The 18949-nt window shown below is 40.1% G+C and overlaps 1 protein-coding gene across 1 annotated transcript in view; it reads right to left on the reverse strand.

Annotated features, from left to right (window-relative positions):
- The window catches only part of ADGRA3 (adhesion G protein-coupled receptor A3), a 41396-nt gene that overhangs the window by 17575 nt on the left and 4872 nt on the right, over nucleotides 1–18949 (reverse strand). The window contains exons 2-11 of the mRNA XM_026699759.2: nucleotides 14884–14955; nucleotides 11894–11965; nucleotides 10534–10605; nucleotides 9731–9802; nucleotides 9244–9404; nucleotides 8576–8789; nucleotides 7747–7911; nucleotides 4359–4560; nucleotides 3071–3220; nucleotides 428–589 (exon numbers count right to left, since the gene is read on the reverse strand). Coding sequence (XP_026555544.1) covers nucleotides 428–589; nucleotides 3071–3220; nucleotides 4359–4560; nucleotides 7747–7911; nucleotides 8576–8789; nucleotides 9244–9404; nucleotides 9731–9802; nucleotides 10534–10605; nucleotides 11894–11965; nucleotides 14884–14955 — 1342 coding nt within the window. The remainder of the gene's footprint in view (nucleotides 1–427; nucleotides 590–3070; nucleotides 3221–4358; nucleotides 4561–7746; nucleotides 7912–8575; nucleotides 8790–9243; nucleotides 9405–9730; nucleotides 9803–10533; nucleotides 10606–11893; nucleotides 11966–14883; nucleotides 14956–18949) is intronic.

Raw genomic sequence — 18949 nt, forward strand, 5'->3', positions numbered from 1 at the left:
ATTCTATTCTCTTTGTGTGTCTGTATGTGTGTCTGCATACACTCTGTAAACCACTTAAGAGAGCTGCAAAGCACTGCAAAGCGGTATAGAAGTGCTATTGCAATCATATGATCAAGAAGAAGAAGAAAACACCATGAAGTCACCAAACATGCTGCTACCCAAGAGCCTCACTCCCACAGGGAAGGGGGAGGGGAGATCTTATCCCCCTAGGCAGCCTTGCCTTGATCGGTCTCATTTCCGGATGCTTCTCTTTCCCCCAGGCCAAATGCAGCCCCTCCCCACCACCCTTCAGCTGACTTTTCAGAAGTGCTACAAGGCCGATAAGACAGCACTCTGATCCCTTCTCAAACAACGTCCATGAAAATAAAACGCAGCCTAGATTCGATCCTCAGGGGTCTCAATGGAAAACAAAACTCTTCGTCCTTACCGTCGAGTAAACCTGAGCCCCGTTAGCTAGCCGGTAGGTTGCAATCTTTTGTAAGCATTGTACAACTCTAGTACAGGCCTTGGCTTCTCTCTGGGCCATCCACAGGATGTGTTCATCGGCCAGCATGATGTTACTAGCAATATCCACCATCACGTCCCCCAGCTGTCAGGGGAAAAGAAGAAGAGAGTCTCAGTTCTGGCATCATTTTGCAGAGAGATTCCCCAAAGGTTGATTAATTACACACACACACACACACACCATTTTCCATTCAAGAAACTCGGTATGTTGTTTCTTGATCCTCACTTTCCATTTATATTATCATTCATTCAAACTCACAAATTGGAAAGGACAAACCCGCCCTTGGGTCTGAATTTAACCCTTGGTCATGTCACATATTCCATGTATATCTTCAGTCTGTTTTTGTCCTCTCAGCGATTTTTGCTTTTAATGACAGGGCTTTAGCTGTTTATTATACCCAGGTTTTGTTTTCACGGTTTTCCTAGCCTCAAAACTGTTGATTCTTCAGCAGTACTTACTGTGCCTTTCCTATAGATTAGGAAATACTTACCCAACAAATGGAACATAATTCTTAATAATAGTTGGTTATAATTGCCCATTTGAATAATATACTGAACGGAAAGCTTTTGGGTGCAGTCCTTAAAAAAGGCATAAGTGGGGGATTTTTTTCCAAAAGCATAACATAAAGTTTGTGTTTGCAAAAATAGGAATTATGTATTGGATTGTGTTTTTTTACTTAATTAAAAAAGGGATACAATTGGGGGGGGGGAATTAAAAGGCAGTTCTCTTGCTTATAAGGCTATGGAGCTAAATTTTCAAATATGTATTTAGAGTTTAGTCAAATCTGAAAAAAGGTTTTTCAGGATGCTGGGAATCGAACGAAGCATTAATGTTTCATAAACTCCTCTGGCTGTTTACTCATAGAGAAGAATGTGTGAAGCATTAATCTTTGACTGAGCAAAATGTTCATCGCGGGAATGCCCAGGTTTTCTCAACCTCTCAACCGGCGGGGGGGGGGGGGGGGGGGGCATTTAATTAGAATCAGCCCAATAAAACTAGCAATGTTTATAACAATAAATTTGCTCATGATTTTATTTTGAGTTGTCTGCTTTTTCGGAAACAGGAAACCCACAGGAAATTAACAGGCGATGTTAAAAGTAGCTGGACCGGTCCTGTAATTGCTTAGGTGAACAGGTGTGTCTCAGTTTTTTTTCTGAAAGAGGGCCAGGTAAGACCAGACTTCACTTCTCTCAGGAGTGCAACAGGCTTTGAACTTAGTCAGCATGAAAGATCAGGGCCCAATCTGGATGGGATCCCCCTGTGCTATAAAAGGAAGGGAGTCCGTGCAGGAAAAGGCTACCCTCTCCATCTCCCCGAAGGAGGGGAAGTTCCATGAGAAGTTATTATGGGACAGAAAACCAGAATTCCCCATTTCAGTACCAAACTAAATCTAAACTGAAGACCCAATAAAGGAGAATATTTGTAGCTCAGGGTTGTTGACCTGAGGGGTCCGTGGTGCTCTCTGAGCTTGCCTGTTTTCTGGCAGACGACTCAGGACCCAACTAGAGAACGTCATCAGTTCTAGGGGGAAGTGAGGCTTGCTGTCACTTTGTATTCAAGAAACTGCCAAAGAAGCCAACAGCAAACAGCCCAAGCAAAGAACCTCCAAGGCCACCCCTCACCAACACTGACAGGACAAGCCACCAGAATGTAAACTGAGAGTAAACCCCACTCCTTCCTAGCACTGATGATGTTACCTAGCTTGGGCCATGAAACGTCTGCAAGAAAACAAGCCAGCTCAGAGAGCCCTCAAGCTGAAGACTGCCAGCAAATTTTAGCCCATCCTTGGTTGCCTGGAATTATCCAGCTGCTCCATGGGCTTAAGCTTTCCCCATGGCTGGAAAGTGTGACTTACAACTACCGAGTTGTATGGTGTACTTTCTCCTCCCTCCCTCCCTCCCCCTCATTTGAATTTCATGAGGTACAATTAATCTTCTCCTGGAGACAAACAGCTCTTCCCTTCCCGCTAATTGAGTAAAGTGGAACAAACAAGTTATTCAAGAATATTTTTTTTTAAAAATCAAGAATTATGCCCGCATCCCTTGGCCTTTAAAACTGTCTGGCAAACATTCCACTGAGTACTTCCCTGGTTTGAATTGGCAATGCAGGAAGCAACGGGTGTGAGTGTTTCGGCACTGCAAAACACACACACTATAGGTGGTCTCTCTGGCAAAATCTCCCACTAGTCTTCCAGGTGGTTTTGTTCCGTCTTTAATATACTTCAGATTTGTACAAACGGAGGGAATCTATCCTTTGAAAGAATTAGTGAAGGGAGCCAGAATTACATAGAAATTTTAAGTTTAATTCAGAAAGCAGTTGATGTGATTACTCCTGTTATGTACTTAAGAAAGGAATGGGGTGCTTTTAATTTCAAAGGCTCTTTTAATATAGCTGCATTTGTTAAGGGCCGATTGTTTTCAGCCTTCAAACATGTTGATGTGGGAAGGCTGCCTTTTACATGTTATGGGGATGAAGGTCCTTTCACAAGGAAACATGGCTTAAAGATGATCTAATCTGAATTGGGTTTTTTTTTTTAAAAATACATCTAGTACTAAAAATAATTACCTCTTTGTATTTCTCAGCAAATCGTCCAAATTTTTCTATCATTTCAGCCACAAAAATAACATCCATTTTGTCAGAAAAGTTTGCTGCTTCCACAGTGTATGCCAAGAGCTGTCGGGCGGTGGCTACGGCATTGGTGAGGTTCAGCGGCATCTGCGTGGAGCATTAAAGGTGCAGGAAAAAGGCGCTTATAAAATACATGCAAGGAATTAAAAATGGACTAAAAACAAACAGGCTTCACTGAGTTCACCCAACCTCTGCAGCGAGAGAGCTTTGCTTTTGTAAAACTCAGGAAACTTTTCCAACTCCCGTGCCGTCATAAAGCTGCCTAAATCCAACTTCACTGGGAATTGAATAAAACGCCTAAAGATCTTCTTCTTCTATTTTATTTGGAGGTTCTTCTCATTATCCACTTAAGAACCATTCCGAGATGGTGGCTCCTGACACCTGTGTTTATTTGGGTTTAAGCATGTTGATTTTGGGATACTTACTGAAAATAAATGTGAGCTGTTCTGATTATTTTGATTAAATAAACTAGTGACACACCAAATAAGATTTCATCATCTTCAAATGCACATCTTACTATATAGATCATAAGGCATAAAGAGCAAGTGAGCCGATTTAACTGATGGCTTTAATCTTTTATATGAAGTTTTTCTGTTATAAAGAATTCTTCACGAACGAACCAACCAGCCAGACAAAATGTTGTTTCCTACTTCATAGAATAATGCTTTAGCAAAAACCTAGTACCAGTCAAAAACACAGCACAGGCAAGTGTTCATCTTCGTTAATTCTCTATTTAAATAGACACAAAGATGACTTGGGTAGAATTCGGCAGTTCTATCCTGACCGGCTCAAGGTTGACTCAGCCTCCCATCCTTCCGAGGTTGGTAAAATGAGGACCCAAATTGTTCGGGGCAAGTGGACGACTCTGTAAAACCACTTAAGAGAGGGCGGTAAAGCACTATCGCTATTGCTATCTAAATTGTGGTGGCATAGTGGTTGGAATGCAGGATTGCAGGCTTGACTCTGTCCACTGCCAGCAGTTCAATCCTGACCTGCTCAACGTTGACTCAGCCTTCCGAGATGGGTAAAATGAGGACCGAGATTGTTGGGGGCAAGAGGGTGACTCTATAAACCACTTAGAGAGGGATGGAAAGCACTGGGAAGCAGTATAAGTCTAAATGCTACGATATTGCTATAATGTGAACGGCAATAGGGATCTTTTGGATTATAAATGCATTTCAAAGACATCAGCATTAGAAGTCTCTCACAAAAGATTAGCGCTAACCTGATTAAACATATACAGGACCCTGGTGGCATCATTTGCGTATTGGCAGCGAGAGTAATCCTCTTCGGCCCAGAGGCCTCCCTGACCACATCTCCGCCATGCCCTCTTCTCGTCCTGAGCGCTGCCCATGTAGATGCCACTGCCAGCTGAGTATCGTGTGCAGAGCAAGTAAGCCGTCAGGCCGGCCAAAGTTCTGGGCCACCTGAAGATCGGAGGACAAAAAGAGGACCAACCTTGTGACGTGAGAAGAGGAACATCAGCAAAAGAAAAACAGGAGAGATACGAAGTGCACAATAAAGAGAAAACCCAATTGTGCCTAGAGGAGGGGTCCCCAAACTTGGCAACTTTAAGACTTGTGGACCTCAACTCCCAGAATTTCTCAGCCAGCTTTGCAGTTGCCAAGTCTGGATACCTCTGGCCTACAGTGTGGCATTTGAGCTTCTGAACATTATTATTGTTTAAGCTTCTTCTCAAGATAACAATCTGGCAAAGCAAGAGGCACTGGTAGTGACAGAGTTACATGCATGTTCCCAAAGGAATATAATAATTAAGGTGCTGGCTTAGAAACCAGGAGTTCTAGTCCCACCTTAAGCATGCAAACCCCGCTGGGTGAGGCTTTGGACCAGTCGTTCTCTCTCAGGCTACCTCACTTCCCAAGGTGGAAGAAAATAAGAGGAGGAAGGAGAACTAGGTGTGTTTGCCTCCTTGAGTATCTCATAAGGGAGGATTAAAATCAAATAAATACACAGGTACACTTATTTTCCAGTAAGGTTAGGCTCAACCCAACCCAGGGTGCATGTTCCTCTCAGATTAGCCCGGATGATGTTACCTAGTTTGGCTAATCTAAAAGCTGTGTTGTGGCAACCGGATTTTTCTTTTTTTCTTCTTTTTTGGTTTGAAACGTTTCGCTGCTTACCCAAGGAGCTTCTTCAGTCTGGATTGAAGTTCAGACCAAAGAAGCTCCTTGGATAAGCAGCCAAATATTCCAAACCGAAAGAGAAAAATCCCCAAAAATCTACTTCCAGGCAACTCCACCTGAATGACTAACTGACTCAGACAAACAACTGAGAGGCTACACAACAGAACATCTGTCAGAAAAACAACCAAGCGCAGAGCAAGGACCCCGTACTTCTCTCATTTGCTGCTTCTCCACAAATTGCTAACATTTTCCGGCAGCAGAAGCCAGATTTTCTATATCTAAAAATAAGGCTTTAGGCCCCTGGTTTTGGTTATTTTGACAGCTGAGTAAGAGGCAGGGAAAGCTTGAGTGAAATTTCATGAATAGCCCTAAGTTTTGAAATGGGAAAAGTGGCAGCTAGCCGAAAAGTTGAGGAATAAGATGGAGGCACCGGGAAAGGCAGAGTGTGTAATAAGAGTTATATGACTGAGAGAATGGGATTCTTTGGTACAGCAAGTGTAACAACCAGCAAAAGTGTTGTAAATCTTGCACAGGTGTGGCTTGAGGGGAGGGAGAGAAGATTCAGCTTTGATTAGAGATTTAATTTTTTGGGAAACAGGAAGAGATCTAATTTTGGGGACACAGGAAGTTATTGTGAGCATAAATAATGGTAACATTGTCTAGCTGAGAAGACCATTATTACCTTAATAAAATATTTTCAACAAAAAATTAAGTATAATTTTAAGCATCTTAAATATAATTGAAAAGCACCTGATCATTTTTAAAATTGTAATGTTTTCTTGAAACAAGGCATTTTTTTGGAGACTTTTAGTTCTATTCCTCTACAATGTTTCTCAACCTTGGATGGACTTCAACTCCCAGAATTCCCAAGCCAGCATGGGGAATTGGGAATTTCTATGCTGGCTTGGGAATTCTGGGAGTTGAAGTCCACCCTTCTTAAAGGTACCAAGGTTGAGAAACACAGCTCTACAAGGTATGCTGTTAAAAGAATGTGAAGTCAGGCCAAAGAAATTATCTAGAGTGAATAAATCCATCCAATGGCAAGGTTGGATTTTTTTAAAATCATGCTTGGCGGACAGGTAAACAAGCTTTTAAAAAAAGATATTCAAATACATACAACAAAGCAGAGGATTTTAAAGATTAACACTGAACTGAAGCCAGAGCTTTTCATTAAAGGTTCAGATGGATACACAGTTGGAAAAGAGTCACAGAAGATTATTTCAATGCGTGATTATTGGGGTGAGTTTAATATATGCACAAAAATGGAAATTCACTTCTATTGACATGGGGAATACACTCAAAAATGAAACGAAAGACATGGCTAGGATTCTTTCCTACAGATTATCTATGCCTACAGAATGCCACAGACGTGAAGTTTATAAAAGCAGTTACCTTACACGGAGGGCGTTTAAGGGTTAATAGCTGGCACTTCCAGAGGTAAGGTGGGGTTATAGTGGCCAGCAGCCAAAAGGTCAGAATGAGGAGAAGTGAAGAGAGAAATACAGAGACAATATGAATGTTTGCAAGGCCCAACACCAACTCCTATTTCTTAGATACAAACACCCTCCCATATTCCCAAAACGTTTCCACTGTAATGCATCCGAAGTCTCAAATACAAAAGAAATATCAACAAATAGAACCTACAAGTTTGCAAGACTGATGCTCTAAGATAAAATGGGGATTTTAGCCCCCTTATCATCAGTTGGAACTCAAGAAGCTTCTTGGATGAGAAGTGAAACGTCTTTCAAGGGAAAAAGCAAGGAAAGTCGAGTTTGCCTTTTCAGAAATCATGTTTTGGGACAACCCTGACCTGGATGGCTGAGAATCTCCACAGACATTTCCCCCCTGTCCCCACCACATCAGGACAAACGTTGTGGACCTCATTACCACTGTAGGCATTTGGGAAGGCTTCTTCAAATGACTGTCACCAAGAGCTTAAAGGCATGTTGGAGCATTCCCTATTTTATTTTCATTATCATCGTAACTTGGGGGACCTGGTGTCAGCTTCCTGCTAAACAATGATACTGGCTCTGCATTTTTAAAAATTATCACAACTCAGATTAAGTAAGACATGGTTTATTATGGGTGGTGGTGGTGGTGGTTGGGTAACACTCAAGGTAAAAAAAGTGTTAAGAGTTTGCAGCAGAAATTCAAGTCCAGAAAACATACAGACGACTGATACAGCAGGATCAACAACTTTGTTATATACATAACAACATGAGTAAAATTTACAATACCGTTTGTAGATTCTTCCAAAGTAACATAACACAAAAAGCAAGTAGCAGCTCAGAGCAAGTATCAGTTGCCAGCAAGCAAGCAAGTCTAGTTTCACTTTCAATTCTCACCAAACCACACCCAGGCTGTCAGCTCCCATTGGATGGTCTCTTGGCATGCTTACTTTGTTAACCATGGTCTCTGCCAGTTCATGAAAGCTACCAAGCTGGCCTCTTGACCCCCGTCATCACCCACCTGAAGTCGCCTTTGTTGTTGACAATCCTCTCTGGGGAGCAGTACTGGGCAGAGCTGTTCAAGACCACAATGTCCACAGTCCTTGAATTATTCCCACGCCTGGAGTGCACGTGACACCCCCAATTTCCAGTAGACCCAGCTTGAATATTTGAGATGGTCAAGGCACTTGGGTGATAACAAGCAAGAGCAGCGTTAAAAACTGTATCAAATCACTCTCCAAAAGTCAATTATTTTACCGGCAAGACACAGATGAGTTATTTTATATCGGGGGTGGGCAACTATGGCACCTTTACAAGCTGTGGCACCTTTACTTCAACTCCCAGAATTCCTGAGCCATCATGGTGAAGTCCATCGGTTGTGCACTTGGCAGACTTGCCCATCCCTGTTCTATATTGGGACATCCAAAATTCACTATGCGATGCCTTAACAATGAGCCAGGCAAGGCGACAGGATCTTGCCATATAAAAGAACCCTATCGTTCCACCCAGCACCTTCTCCAAACTGTTGTTTAAAAACCAGCACTGAGCTTCCGGGTTGGAAAACGCTGCGCAGGTGAGAGACTAAAGAAATGGTCACGATTATGCAATGCAACAGGGCAAGCAGATCTCTATAGCGTGGAAGTGAAGAATTCCACGGGAAGAATGAGCAGTTCTTTTTCTTTTCTTTAAAAAAAAACATCATTCAGGAAAGTATTTTAGAAGAGATGATCATCCATTTAAAGTTTCTTTAAGTAGCAATTACATACGGGTGAGAAACCCCTTTGTAAAAATAGACACAGCATCCATTGAAACCAAAGGACTAAGAATACACAGACAAAGCTGAGTCTCACCTGGCAATTACAGAGCAGTTATGAATCATGTTCTTCTCCACAAAGATCCCCAGGGATTCATCAGTTTCGACTACCTTCCCGTCCTGGTACCACAGAACCTGCATGTCCTGATCGATGTACGAAACCATACACTGGAAGGGCAGGCTGTCCCCTTCAAAGACCAGCTGCCGATGAGACGGGGTCATGGAGAACGATGGCAGCTCCAGAGGAGGGTCTGTTTGCCATCGTGGGAGACCCAAAAAAAAGAGAGGCAATTTTAGCTATACCACGACACACAAAAAATACAGGTAGTCTTCGATTTAAAGCAGGGCTCTCTAACCTGGGCCACTTTAAGACTTGTGGACTTCAACTCCCAGAATTCCTCCTTCTCCAGTCATGTTAGCTCAGGAATTCTGGGAGTTGAAGCCACAAGTCTTAAACTTGCCAAGTCTGAAGACCCTTGGTTTAGGCCCACAGGTTCGGGAACGGAAAATATTCACTTTTTGAAGAATACTTATTAACAAATTAGCATTTCTTTTTTAATCCGATCATGATGGCTGAGCAGCATCATGAAAAAAATCAATGCCAAATATCAAATGGTAAGAAAATTAGAAGAGAAAGATTTATGCCACAGAGAAACCTAGTGCTTTCGTTTTAAATCGAGGACCGTTGTGCTGCAGCCTTCTTACCACACGTCAGAAGGCCTTGTTTCACACTTAAAATTGGTTGAGCCTGTAGCGATTTTGGGTAGGCACATCTGGTGTCACGAACGGTTATATTTCTTTCTTGTAACCACTGCTGTATCCATAGCATATTACAATCACAAAGCAGATAATCTGTCTGGAATTCACTGAAATGATTAAAAAGAAGAAGCAATGTAATCAAGCATAAAATAATTGAAATTTAATAATTAAAATACCCAGAAACTTCACTGTAAGCTAAGTTCTAAAATCAAAATATTAACAAGCTTTTTTAAAAATAAAAAAATAGGGTACCACTTGCTTTGTTGTGTTTTAGTATAAAGTTATGACAATTAAAAATAATATGAAATAATACGTTTATACTCTTAATCTAAGAATCTTAGGATCATGAAGAAACCTAATAAACGAAGAGATTGCCAAGATCTACTGAAGAATTAGAGGATGTCCAGCAAATGACTCACACATTTGTACTTACAGAGCTTTTAATGAAGTTAGATGATCGAAGGTTCCCTGGGCAAGCAAAGAAAATAAATTCCCTGACAGATTTCTAGGAAATGTGGAAACACAAAACATTTTAGAGATCTTCACAGGGATCAGAAATGCACATAAAGTACTAATTCATAGAAAAGACATGGAAAGGGAGAGCAAAAACTGCGACACAGGCAACAAGAAGTCTAGAAAGAATGGCCAGGTGCAGAGTATCAAGAATTTGGGAGTTAGTAATAATAAAAAAGGGGGAGTAAAAAATTCCTACTACAGTACAGGGAGTCCTTGACTTACAACCCCAACTGAGTCACAAAAGGGGATCATGTGAACCCCCCCAGGACACTGTGCCCATCGTAAACTTGTCAAGCGCCCGGATTTTGATCACGTGACCACGGGGATGTTGCAACGGTCGTTAAGCGTGGAAAAACAGTTGTAAAGTCGCTTTTTTCCATGGCATCATAACTTTGAACGGTCACTAAACAAATTGTTAAGTCGAGGACTACCTGTAGTTGTGGAAGAAAAAAACCTATGGAGGAAAAACGGGGTCTTCTCTGCATCCCTCTCCCAAAGGGACAACCTCTCCAGAGGTTCTCTGCAATCATGTGGGGAGGCCTCTCTTCGTTCTCCCCAGCCCCTCTGGCCTGCCTCCAACCAAAAGGAAAATAACACAGTAGCTTCTTCATCAACACACACACACCACTCTCCCCCTCTTTTTTTAATTTAACAAACATTTTGCTTTAAGCATTTCAGTTCTTTGAATGAAGTAACAGATACATCAAAAGTAACACTTACAGTCTAATGAGGTTTGTCAAACCTTTAAAAATGCCTGCATTCAGGCATCCTATTTGGTTATTTGTTAAATCTCTGTAAAAAAAAAAAGGAAAAGATATGAACAACTGCTGCATATGCAATATATAACTTTATCAAAAATGACCAATTAATCCAAATTATCCTAGAAAAGTAGAGCAGGGCACCCCAAATTTGGCAACTTTAAGACTTTTAAGCATAGCTGGCTGGAGAATTCTGGGAGTTGAAGTCCACAAGTCTTAAAGTGGCCAAGTGTGGAGACCTCTGATGTAGAGGATTGGAAGGGACCTCGGAGGTCTTTCTAATACAACCCCAGCCCCCCCCCCAACAGAAAATCAGTTAATCAGGCGAGATTCAGTAAATTCAGCTTTCTGTGACCTCATTTCCTGTTCTTCTCACCCCTTTCCCACCATCCTCTCTGCACTGGAACATTAGTTCTAGGGCAAGAGGTTGTTGGTAATTCCCAACACTGCACAACTTAAACAAGATGCCCCTCATGCGGAGTTTTAGACAAAAAATTAAAGAAAGTTAGGATCACACAAGTCAATAAGGCAATTCAGCCACCAGAAGTAAAGCATCGAGTCAAGAAACATATCTGAGAGTAATTGTACTTAATGGGAAAAAAAATCTGGTGAATAGATTGACATTGAAGAAATCAGATTTTACAGGAAATCCTACATGCCAGCTGAGTTTATTCTCCATTAAGTATATACAGAGTTGAAACTTGTCTTTAAAATGTGTCAACATCAGCTTTTCTAAACTCTTTTACCTTGCAGGGGTCAAAGAGAAAAATGTTAAGATTTCAGGGGATACCCAAGTTTTTGTTTTTGTTTTTTTTTTAAAAAACTACCTACAAAAACTACAAAAGAATTCAAAATTCATTTTTAACCTACACAATCATGCTTTACCGTGTTTACAACAGTAAAGTATAATATAATTTTATCATATTTTATCTGTATCTTAAATTGTTGTATTTTATTCCAATTTCATTTTAAATTGTATTTTATTCCAATCCCATTTTAAATTGCACTTTTTTCCAATTCCATTATAAATTGCTTTTACCAAATTTTAGTTATAATTTGTTTCTGGAACTCTGCACTTCGATATGGCCCAAAATCTATAAAGTATCCTGTAGAAGAGAAGTCTGGTCTATACATTTCAGGAATATGGATTAACAAGTAGGGAGTTGAATGAAGATTATACACAATATTCTAAAACAGAAAATGGTTTCAGTTTAAGTGACGCTATGTAGACATTACAAGTTGTGCTTGTGGATTACAGCTACCCTAACCTTTCTATTGCAACATTTCATTTATATCCAAGTTATAATAAGGTCAATACTTACAATCTTTTCAGGGATGTAAGTCCTAGAAAAGCTCCTGGATCTATCACACTAATGAGATTGTTCTTGAGATCCCTGTTTCAAAGGGGGTGGGGGGTGGGGAGGAAACGCAGAATAGTGCATTAGTAGAAATATTATAACCTTGTGACTGTCGTCCCCCCCGCCCCCAAACTCAGCTGGGACTTTATATGTCGAGATAAAGTCTAAGTAATGGAATACCTTTTTAGCTAGGTTACTGATTGGCATCTGCTCTGCCACATTTATAATTAAGATGTCTCTAAACGACACGTCCAGATAACCAAGAAGTACAATTCCTCTTTAGAGAAGCTTCCCACACGAACGGAGGATTCTGGCAGTGCAGAGCAAGGGTGTCCAACTCAAGGGCCCCCACAGGCATGAGTGATGTGGAGCTGGCCACGCCCAGCCTGGCCATGCCCTCGCCCCCCCCTCCCCCCCCAAGGTTGAACACAACCCTGATGTAGCCCTCAATGAAATCAAGTTTGACACCCAGCATCCTTCTCGAGTTTGAAATTGTTATGGGCAACCTTTATTGTAAGGGACCTGAGCTCTGCAAAGTTAACAGCACAAATTTCTGCCAAGTAACAGCAGAGAGACAACTGCACTGTTGGCTGAAGTGCGTCCTTGGCAGCGTTCCCAAATGCAGCTGCCTGTGTGAAGCCTGTCCCCTGAAAGACAAGAATCTTGTCTGGACCTCCTGTATGTGGGATGCGAGTGGGGAAGAGTCATGGATCTCTGTTCAAAGTTATCTTTTTAATCACAAAGTGGTCCCATAGTGAGATTAGATGCTAATTCCTCTAGATTATCAATCAATGATCTGAATAGAATAATTAATATACAATAGTACTGCACTTAAACTTCTATAAAAACACACCTTTGTATCTCTAATTAGCGCAGCTCCTGAAATAGATTACAATCAATTCTCACATGAGCAAACTATGAAGCCAAACAGCATGCGTGAAATTGACTAATTAATGGAAAGCTGTCAATGTGCAGAGTTGCTAGGTTATGAGGGGGATAATCAGGATAACTAACATTTCCAAGAGGCCACATTGATATTCATCAACCGCAGCTTTAAGCAGCTAACCTTAACCTATGTTAAAACCTGAGTCACAAATCAGAACTAAGCTATTTACTGGTACAGGTTCTTGCAATTCTGATGAAAAAGTGTTGCATTTGAGTTCAAGCAAATTAGGAAATGATTGAATCCTTACCATAAGCAAACTTTCAAAGACAGGGATATCACTCTTGGCAGTGAATATATCTTGTAGGCAAAAAGATCTCCCTTGGGTTTTACTCTCTGAATGGAGGCCACAAATGAAGGCAACTGTGAAGTTGACCCAGTCATATAATGCAGTATAAAGCTATGTGACACGAAGCTACTGAACTACTGACTAAAGAAAATTTGGTACGTAGGCCCCAAAAGATATACCAGTATATACAAAGATACAAGTATAGCAATTATCTGTAACCCAGATCAACTTTAGGGAGAAAAGTGAATGGCAAAATCACTATACTATGTAACAGCCAAGGCTGTAGAACTTTATATATTCATTTAGCCAGGAGAAAATACATTAAATTTTCAGCATACAGAGAGAAAATATTTTATTTTAAAATATACATTCAGATTCCTTTCCTTAAAGCACATACAGTCTTTAATTACATAATGATTTGCTTCCGCTCATTATTGTAATGATTACTTATGTGGTCTAATTGCTAGGAGCTTAAAATGAAAAAAACAAAAGCCAAAGTTGGCATTTCTCTTAAAAGCTGAAAGAATAGAAACATTTATAGCATTTATGATTTGTGGAGTAAGCAGGAAAAAAAACAGCATTCAAGGATCATAAATGTTACTAGAAAAAGTCATTATAACTGATGGATAATTACTTAGGCTAATATAGTGCTTTATTCAAAACGTTCTACTGTATTAATATGCTGAATTTCACCACTGCTTGCCAAGGTATTATTGCAGATAAGGAGCCCACATCCGCATTAAAGAATTTGGCCACAGGATTCCACCTAGAAATTTAATTGATTCACAGTTCCAATCATAAAACCAGTTGTTGATTAGAAAATCCAAGGGAAACTTGGTGAAACAACCCAGAATCCACTATACCATTTCTGACATTCCAGTCCATCCAGGCCCAAAACAGCTGACAAAACAGCTCCCAAATTCTTCTTCTTGCAATAAAAGTTTTGATTTCTGCAAGCAACCTTTCTTATTAATGCCAGAAAATTCCATTTCCACTTCAATTGTCTACAGAACATTATTCTGATAACCAGATAGCCTTTTGCAAAAACAAGATGAGTGAAAATGTGGACTCTGGAAACCACTGGTTGCCTGGCCAGAGGCTTCCACTTATACCATTCTTGTTTGTTGTTCTCCTGAATGGCGTCTCATGAACACTGACATCAGGTGATGTAAGAGTTGTCTTGCAACTTTTCAAATTTGCAAATTGCATAGTGCAAGCTGCACTTTCTACATGTGTACACTATATCTGTCTGACTAGACCAACCCTCCTTTTCCCAGAGAGATCGCTCGTAATTGGAGTTATTATTCTTTTCCATCAACCTGGTAGAACACATTTTTGGGTTGTCTCTTTAATCAAAATCTGTTTGGCTAGTAAAAAGACTCAGATCAAACTCCGATCAAATGGTAGATCAGATAGTTCTAAAGGGTTCATGATTTTTCTCTTACTGGTGTAGATATACATGTTTTATTTATAACTACACACATGCATTGGATAACGTGTTTTAAGGACCATCTTTGGAATGACTCACCCAAGCTGTTTGGGAGGGGGGACAATACCTTCTGAAGCAATTAACTGAAGACTATAAAATATGCCTAGTAGGAAATCTAGTTATTTAAGTACTTCTGTTGGAATATTTTGTTTGGACAAGTTTAATTAAATGTCTTTAAAGGCAGAGGGATTTTAGCTTTAAGAATACTAAGCCATGTAATGGTAAAAACTTACAATCGTTCCAGAAGGCTTAGTCCAGCAAAGGAACCATTCTTCAAGCCAGATATCTTATTGTTGCTCAGAATTCTACAATGCAAGAAGAAAATCCATTATAAGTCCTTTAACAATATTTAATACCATAGTTTTTAAAGGTTTCATTCCTTTCTCCCAATCTTAAATATCATACACTCAATAGGTAAATTGATATACAAGTAATTATGTAATTTATTAGGCGCATATGATTAACCACGGTCTTTTAGCCCACCAAGACTCCTACTAATTCTTAAATAAAAAAAGACAAAGGGGAAGTTGAATCTTTTTCACTTCCTTTGTCCCCTTTTCTTTTGATTTCTTCTCGTATGCAATATGAAAAGAGAAAGGGTAGAAGTGGTTTGGATAGACTTCAACTTAGGAGAAGAGTAAAACTACTTAAAGAAAGAAAAAAACATTTTCCTCAAGCTAAGCAAACTATAGAAAAGTACATTTTTCAACAAGTATTATTAAAACTGCTTGAACAATTATGTTGTACATAACAGAGATTGATTTTTAGAAGAATCAACAACACAAGCTTAAGGATAAAAACCACCCTAATTTTATTATTTTACACCTTCTAAGATTACATGCAAGCTAACTTTAGAACCAAAGGCTTTCTTCATAAAAGCATTTAAATACATATTAAAAAAAGAAAATCAATACGCCTGAAGTAATCCAGTCATAGTTTTCCTTAGTAAAGAAACTCCATGTGAAGTTGGTGACATGAATGAGGAGCAGGAAGGAAGAAACTGTATTATATGACTGCGATAAATCTCAACAAAGCTTTTCTGAACAGCAGCCGGCATTAATAATAGCCGAGGATATATATCACACCATTGCAGAGAAGGGTTTCCTAAGAAAACACACAGCCACATGTACAAGCAGAAAACTTTCTCAAAGAAAACAGTGGCCACATGGAAAGCTTTCTAAAGCAAATATTTTTCTGGGAAGAATTCCAGCAAAAACTGTGAAAGAAATATAACTGAAAAAAACCTTCACGGGTCTCTACAGCTCTAATTTTAAATGCAATTTGCCAATGTTTATAGTATAAATTCAAAATCCAAACATGTTCACATACAACCTTATTTTTGTTTAAAACATTCCTTGTGGCTAGGTTCTGCCTATTTCTCTTGGAACTGTTACATCCTTTCATACTACACAACAGCTAAGGAAAAGGGAAGAACAGAGGAGAGAAAAAGTCAGAGTCTGGAGGAAGAGATCCTGTCTAAAATAAGCCCCATTTCCAAACTCACTTTTATTCTTTGCACTTAATCAACAGCTGCTTAATGTTAAAAACTGTGCAGCAATATGTTTGTAAGTACTAGTAATTATGCTGTATCCATGGCTCCAGTGGGAGATTATTGGAATAGAAAGGTAATGGCTATTTTTTTTGTTATCCTGTAGGTCTCACACCCACTTGGAAATAATGTTTGAAAGACTTCCTAACTGCAGTGGCTGCTTTTCAACAAAAAGAAAACAAGGGGGAAAACAATGGCATTTTCTTTTCTTTTTTTAATAAAAAAATTTATTTGGGTTTTCACAAAACATAATACAATTAAAATTTGTTTTTTTGAGAATAGCATGGTCCTGGGTTATCACTTCTTCATACAGACACAAATTCAATTTCATATTCATCTTTGTGTTCTATTCCATATCTTATTACTATTTTAACATTTTCTCAATAATTTTTCCCTTCCCTTAGTTTTCTCAACCTTGCTTTTAATTATCTCATTCTTTTCTAAATTCAATATGTGTGTGTGTGTGTGTGTGTGTGTTTTCTGAGGTTCTCGCGGGTATTTGTATGTGGATCTTTGGTTATTCGGGTTTTCTCCCGCATAAGCTTCTCCAAGAAGCACAGAGTCGAAGACACAAGCCTGAAGATGATGAATGAGACTTCATCGAAACGTTCCCCAGATACTTCCAATCTTACGCGGGAGAAAACCCGAATAACCAAAGATCCATCCATATATATATATATATATGTATATGTATGTGTATGTATGTATGTATATGTGTGTGTATACACACACACATATATTCTAAGTTTCAATACCTTTCTAGTCATTATATTTATATTTTTGTCTGTCCTGTTTCAATTTCATATTTTCTTTTCTCATTAAACAAAATTTTCCCCTGTAAATTTTTTTTACTAATTGGAGTATGACACCTTTGTATCTTTTAATTTTTATCCATTCAACTCTTATTTAAACTTCAATTTATGCCTTTACAATTATAACATTCAATATAACACATAACTTCCAGTAGAATTCTGCTTGGTACATTCTTAAAATACGCACTAAGTTCTTAAAGAGAAAATATATATATAACAATAATAAATAAAATACTTATTCTATTCCAATTTAGCTTCAAAGTCTTCTTTGGGAACAATGTTGTTGTTTATAATTCAAATTCCAGGGTATATTGTATTGTTGCTTTTTCAGTTCGACCCGGTCAGCCAAAACTTCCTCTTCTTATCTTCCTCCTGCACATTCTTTTCCAGTCGAGTTCTTCTTTGAGGTGGTCATTTCTGACCACTGCTGCAACCGCCTTCGGGAAAGGGAGTAATGGCCAGCTGGGGAAGGGAGATGAGACTCTCCTCGACCCTGCTGGCAGTTTCCCCCCTCTTCACCACTTCTACGTGGTGGCTTAGCCCCGAACAATGGCATTTTCAAGGGATGTTTATGAGGCAGAGAGAACTCGTTCTCCATTTCAAGAGTCTGGAGGTCACCCGCAACTTAAAACCAATTGCTTTGTGACCTCCCCAAGATACAAGGTCCCTGAAAAGAAAAACTCACGACGGTTTCTCACACTTACGACCATTGCAGCACCCCCACCCCCCCATGGTTACGTGATCCAAATTCAGATGCTTGGCAACTGGTTCCTATTTATCATGGCCGCAGGGTCCTGGGGGAGAGGGTGTGTATGTCACACCATCCCCTTTCACGGCCTTCTGACAAGCAAAGCCAGATCATTAAACAACCACGGCGCTAATTGAACCACTGCAGGGATTCACTTAGCAATGGTGGCAGGGAAGGTCGGAAAATGGGGCAAAACTCACTTAACAGTTTCGCTCAGCAACATAAAATATCGGGCTCAAATGTGGCCGGAAGGACTGCCTGTAAAAAAAAAGGTGTGTGGGGGGGGGACTCCATAGTTCAGTTCTACCTGGATAGTGTTTGACTTACAACCAATACTGAGCCCAAAATTGCAGTGGTTAAACCACATGGCCAAGTATGTCTTGTGGCCGTTGTTAAGCTGGTCATTCAGTAAGTCCATTTTCTCCAATGGGAGGGTTTGGGGTTAGTTCGTTTGTTTTGCTGGATACCCGAAGTAAATGCTGGAAACTGTCAAATGAAACTCAAACTCAAAACTTTCACAAAAGACAGTCAAGTGCCAGAAAAGTGAGTCCATTGCCAAGAGCACAAACTATGATTGCAAGTGTGTGGCTGTTAAATTTGAAAACCGGTCGGTCGTAAGTAGCTTTTCAGTGTGTGTGTGTATATGTGTGTGTGTGTGTGTGTGTGTGTGTGTGTGTGTCCGTGTCCCCGTCCGTCTGTCCGTCCTTTGTAATGTGCAGCAGTTGTCAAGCGATCCTTTGTATGTGTCGAAGGCTACCCAGTCTGCTGTCCTGAATCTCACATTTCTGCTTTGTTTCAATTCTGGGCTGGCTTTGGATCTTCTCCTCTCTGATGGAGCCTCGGATATCCACCTCCTTCCCTGATGGGACTGGTTCCTCCCAGCAATCTCTCCCCAATTTACCTGACCTCTTCTCTCATCAACCTAATCTTCTCTCACTGGCTGCCTTTGGACAAAAGTCAGTAAATGTTGCCTCAGACTCAGACCAAGGCCTAAGGAGTGGTGGCACTAAACTACGTTAACTTGGCCATTACAAGGGCCCAAATGCAATGCAAATTAACCGGCAGCATATAATTTCAAAGGCTACCACAATGCGATCGTAAAGCCAAATGCTGCCTTCCTTTCTTTTCTTCTTCTCCACAGTATTGGATCCATCTCCCTTCTGGTGGTAAGGCAGATAAACTGCCCTCGC

This window comes from Pseudonaja textilis, chromosome 6 (genome assembly GCF_049901715.1).
Source record: "Pseudonaja textilis isolate UNSWEBS1 chromosome 6, rPseTex1.2, whole genome shotgun sequence".
NCBI classification, from domain to species: Eukaryota; Metazoa; Chordata; class Lepidosauria; order Squamata; family Elapidae; genus Pseudonaja; species Pseudonaja textilis.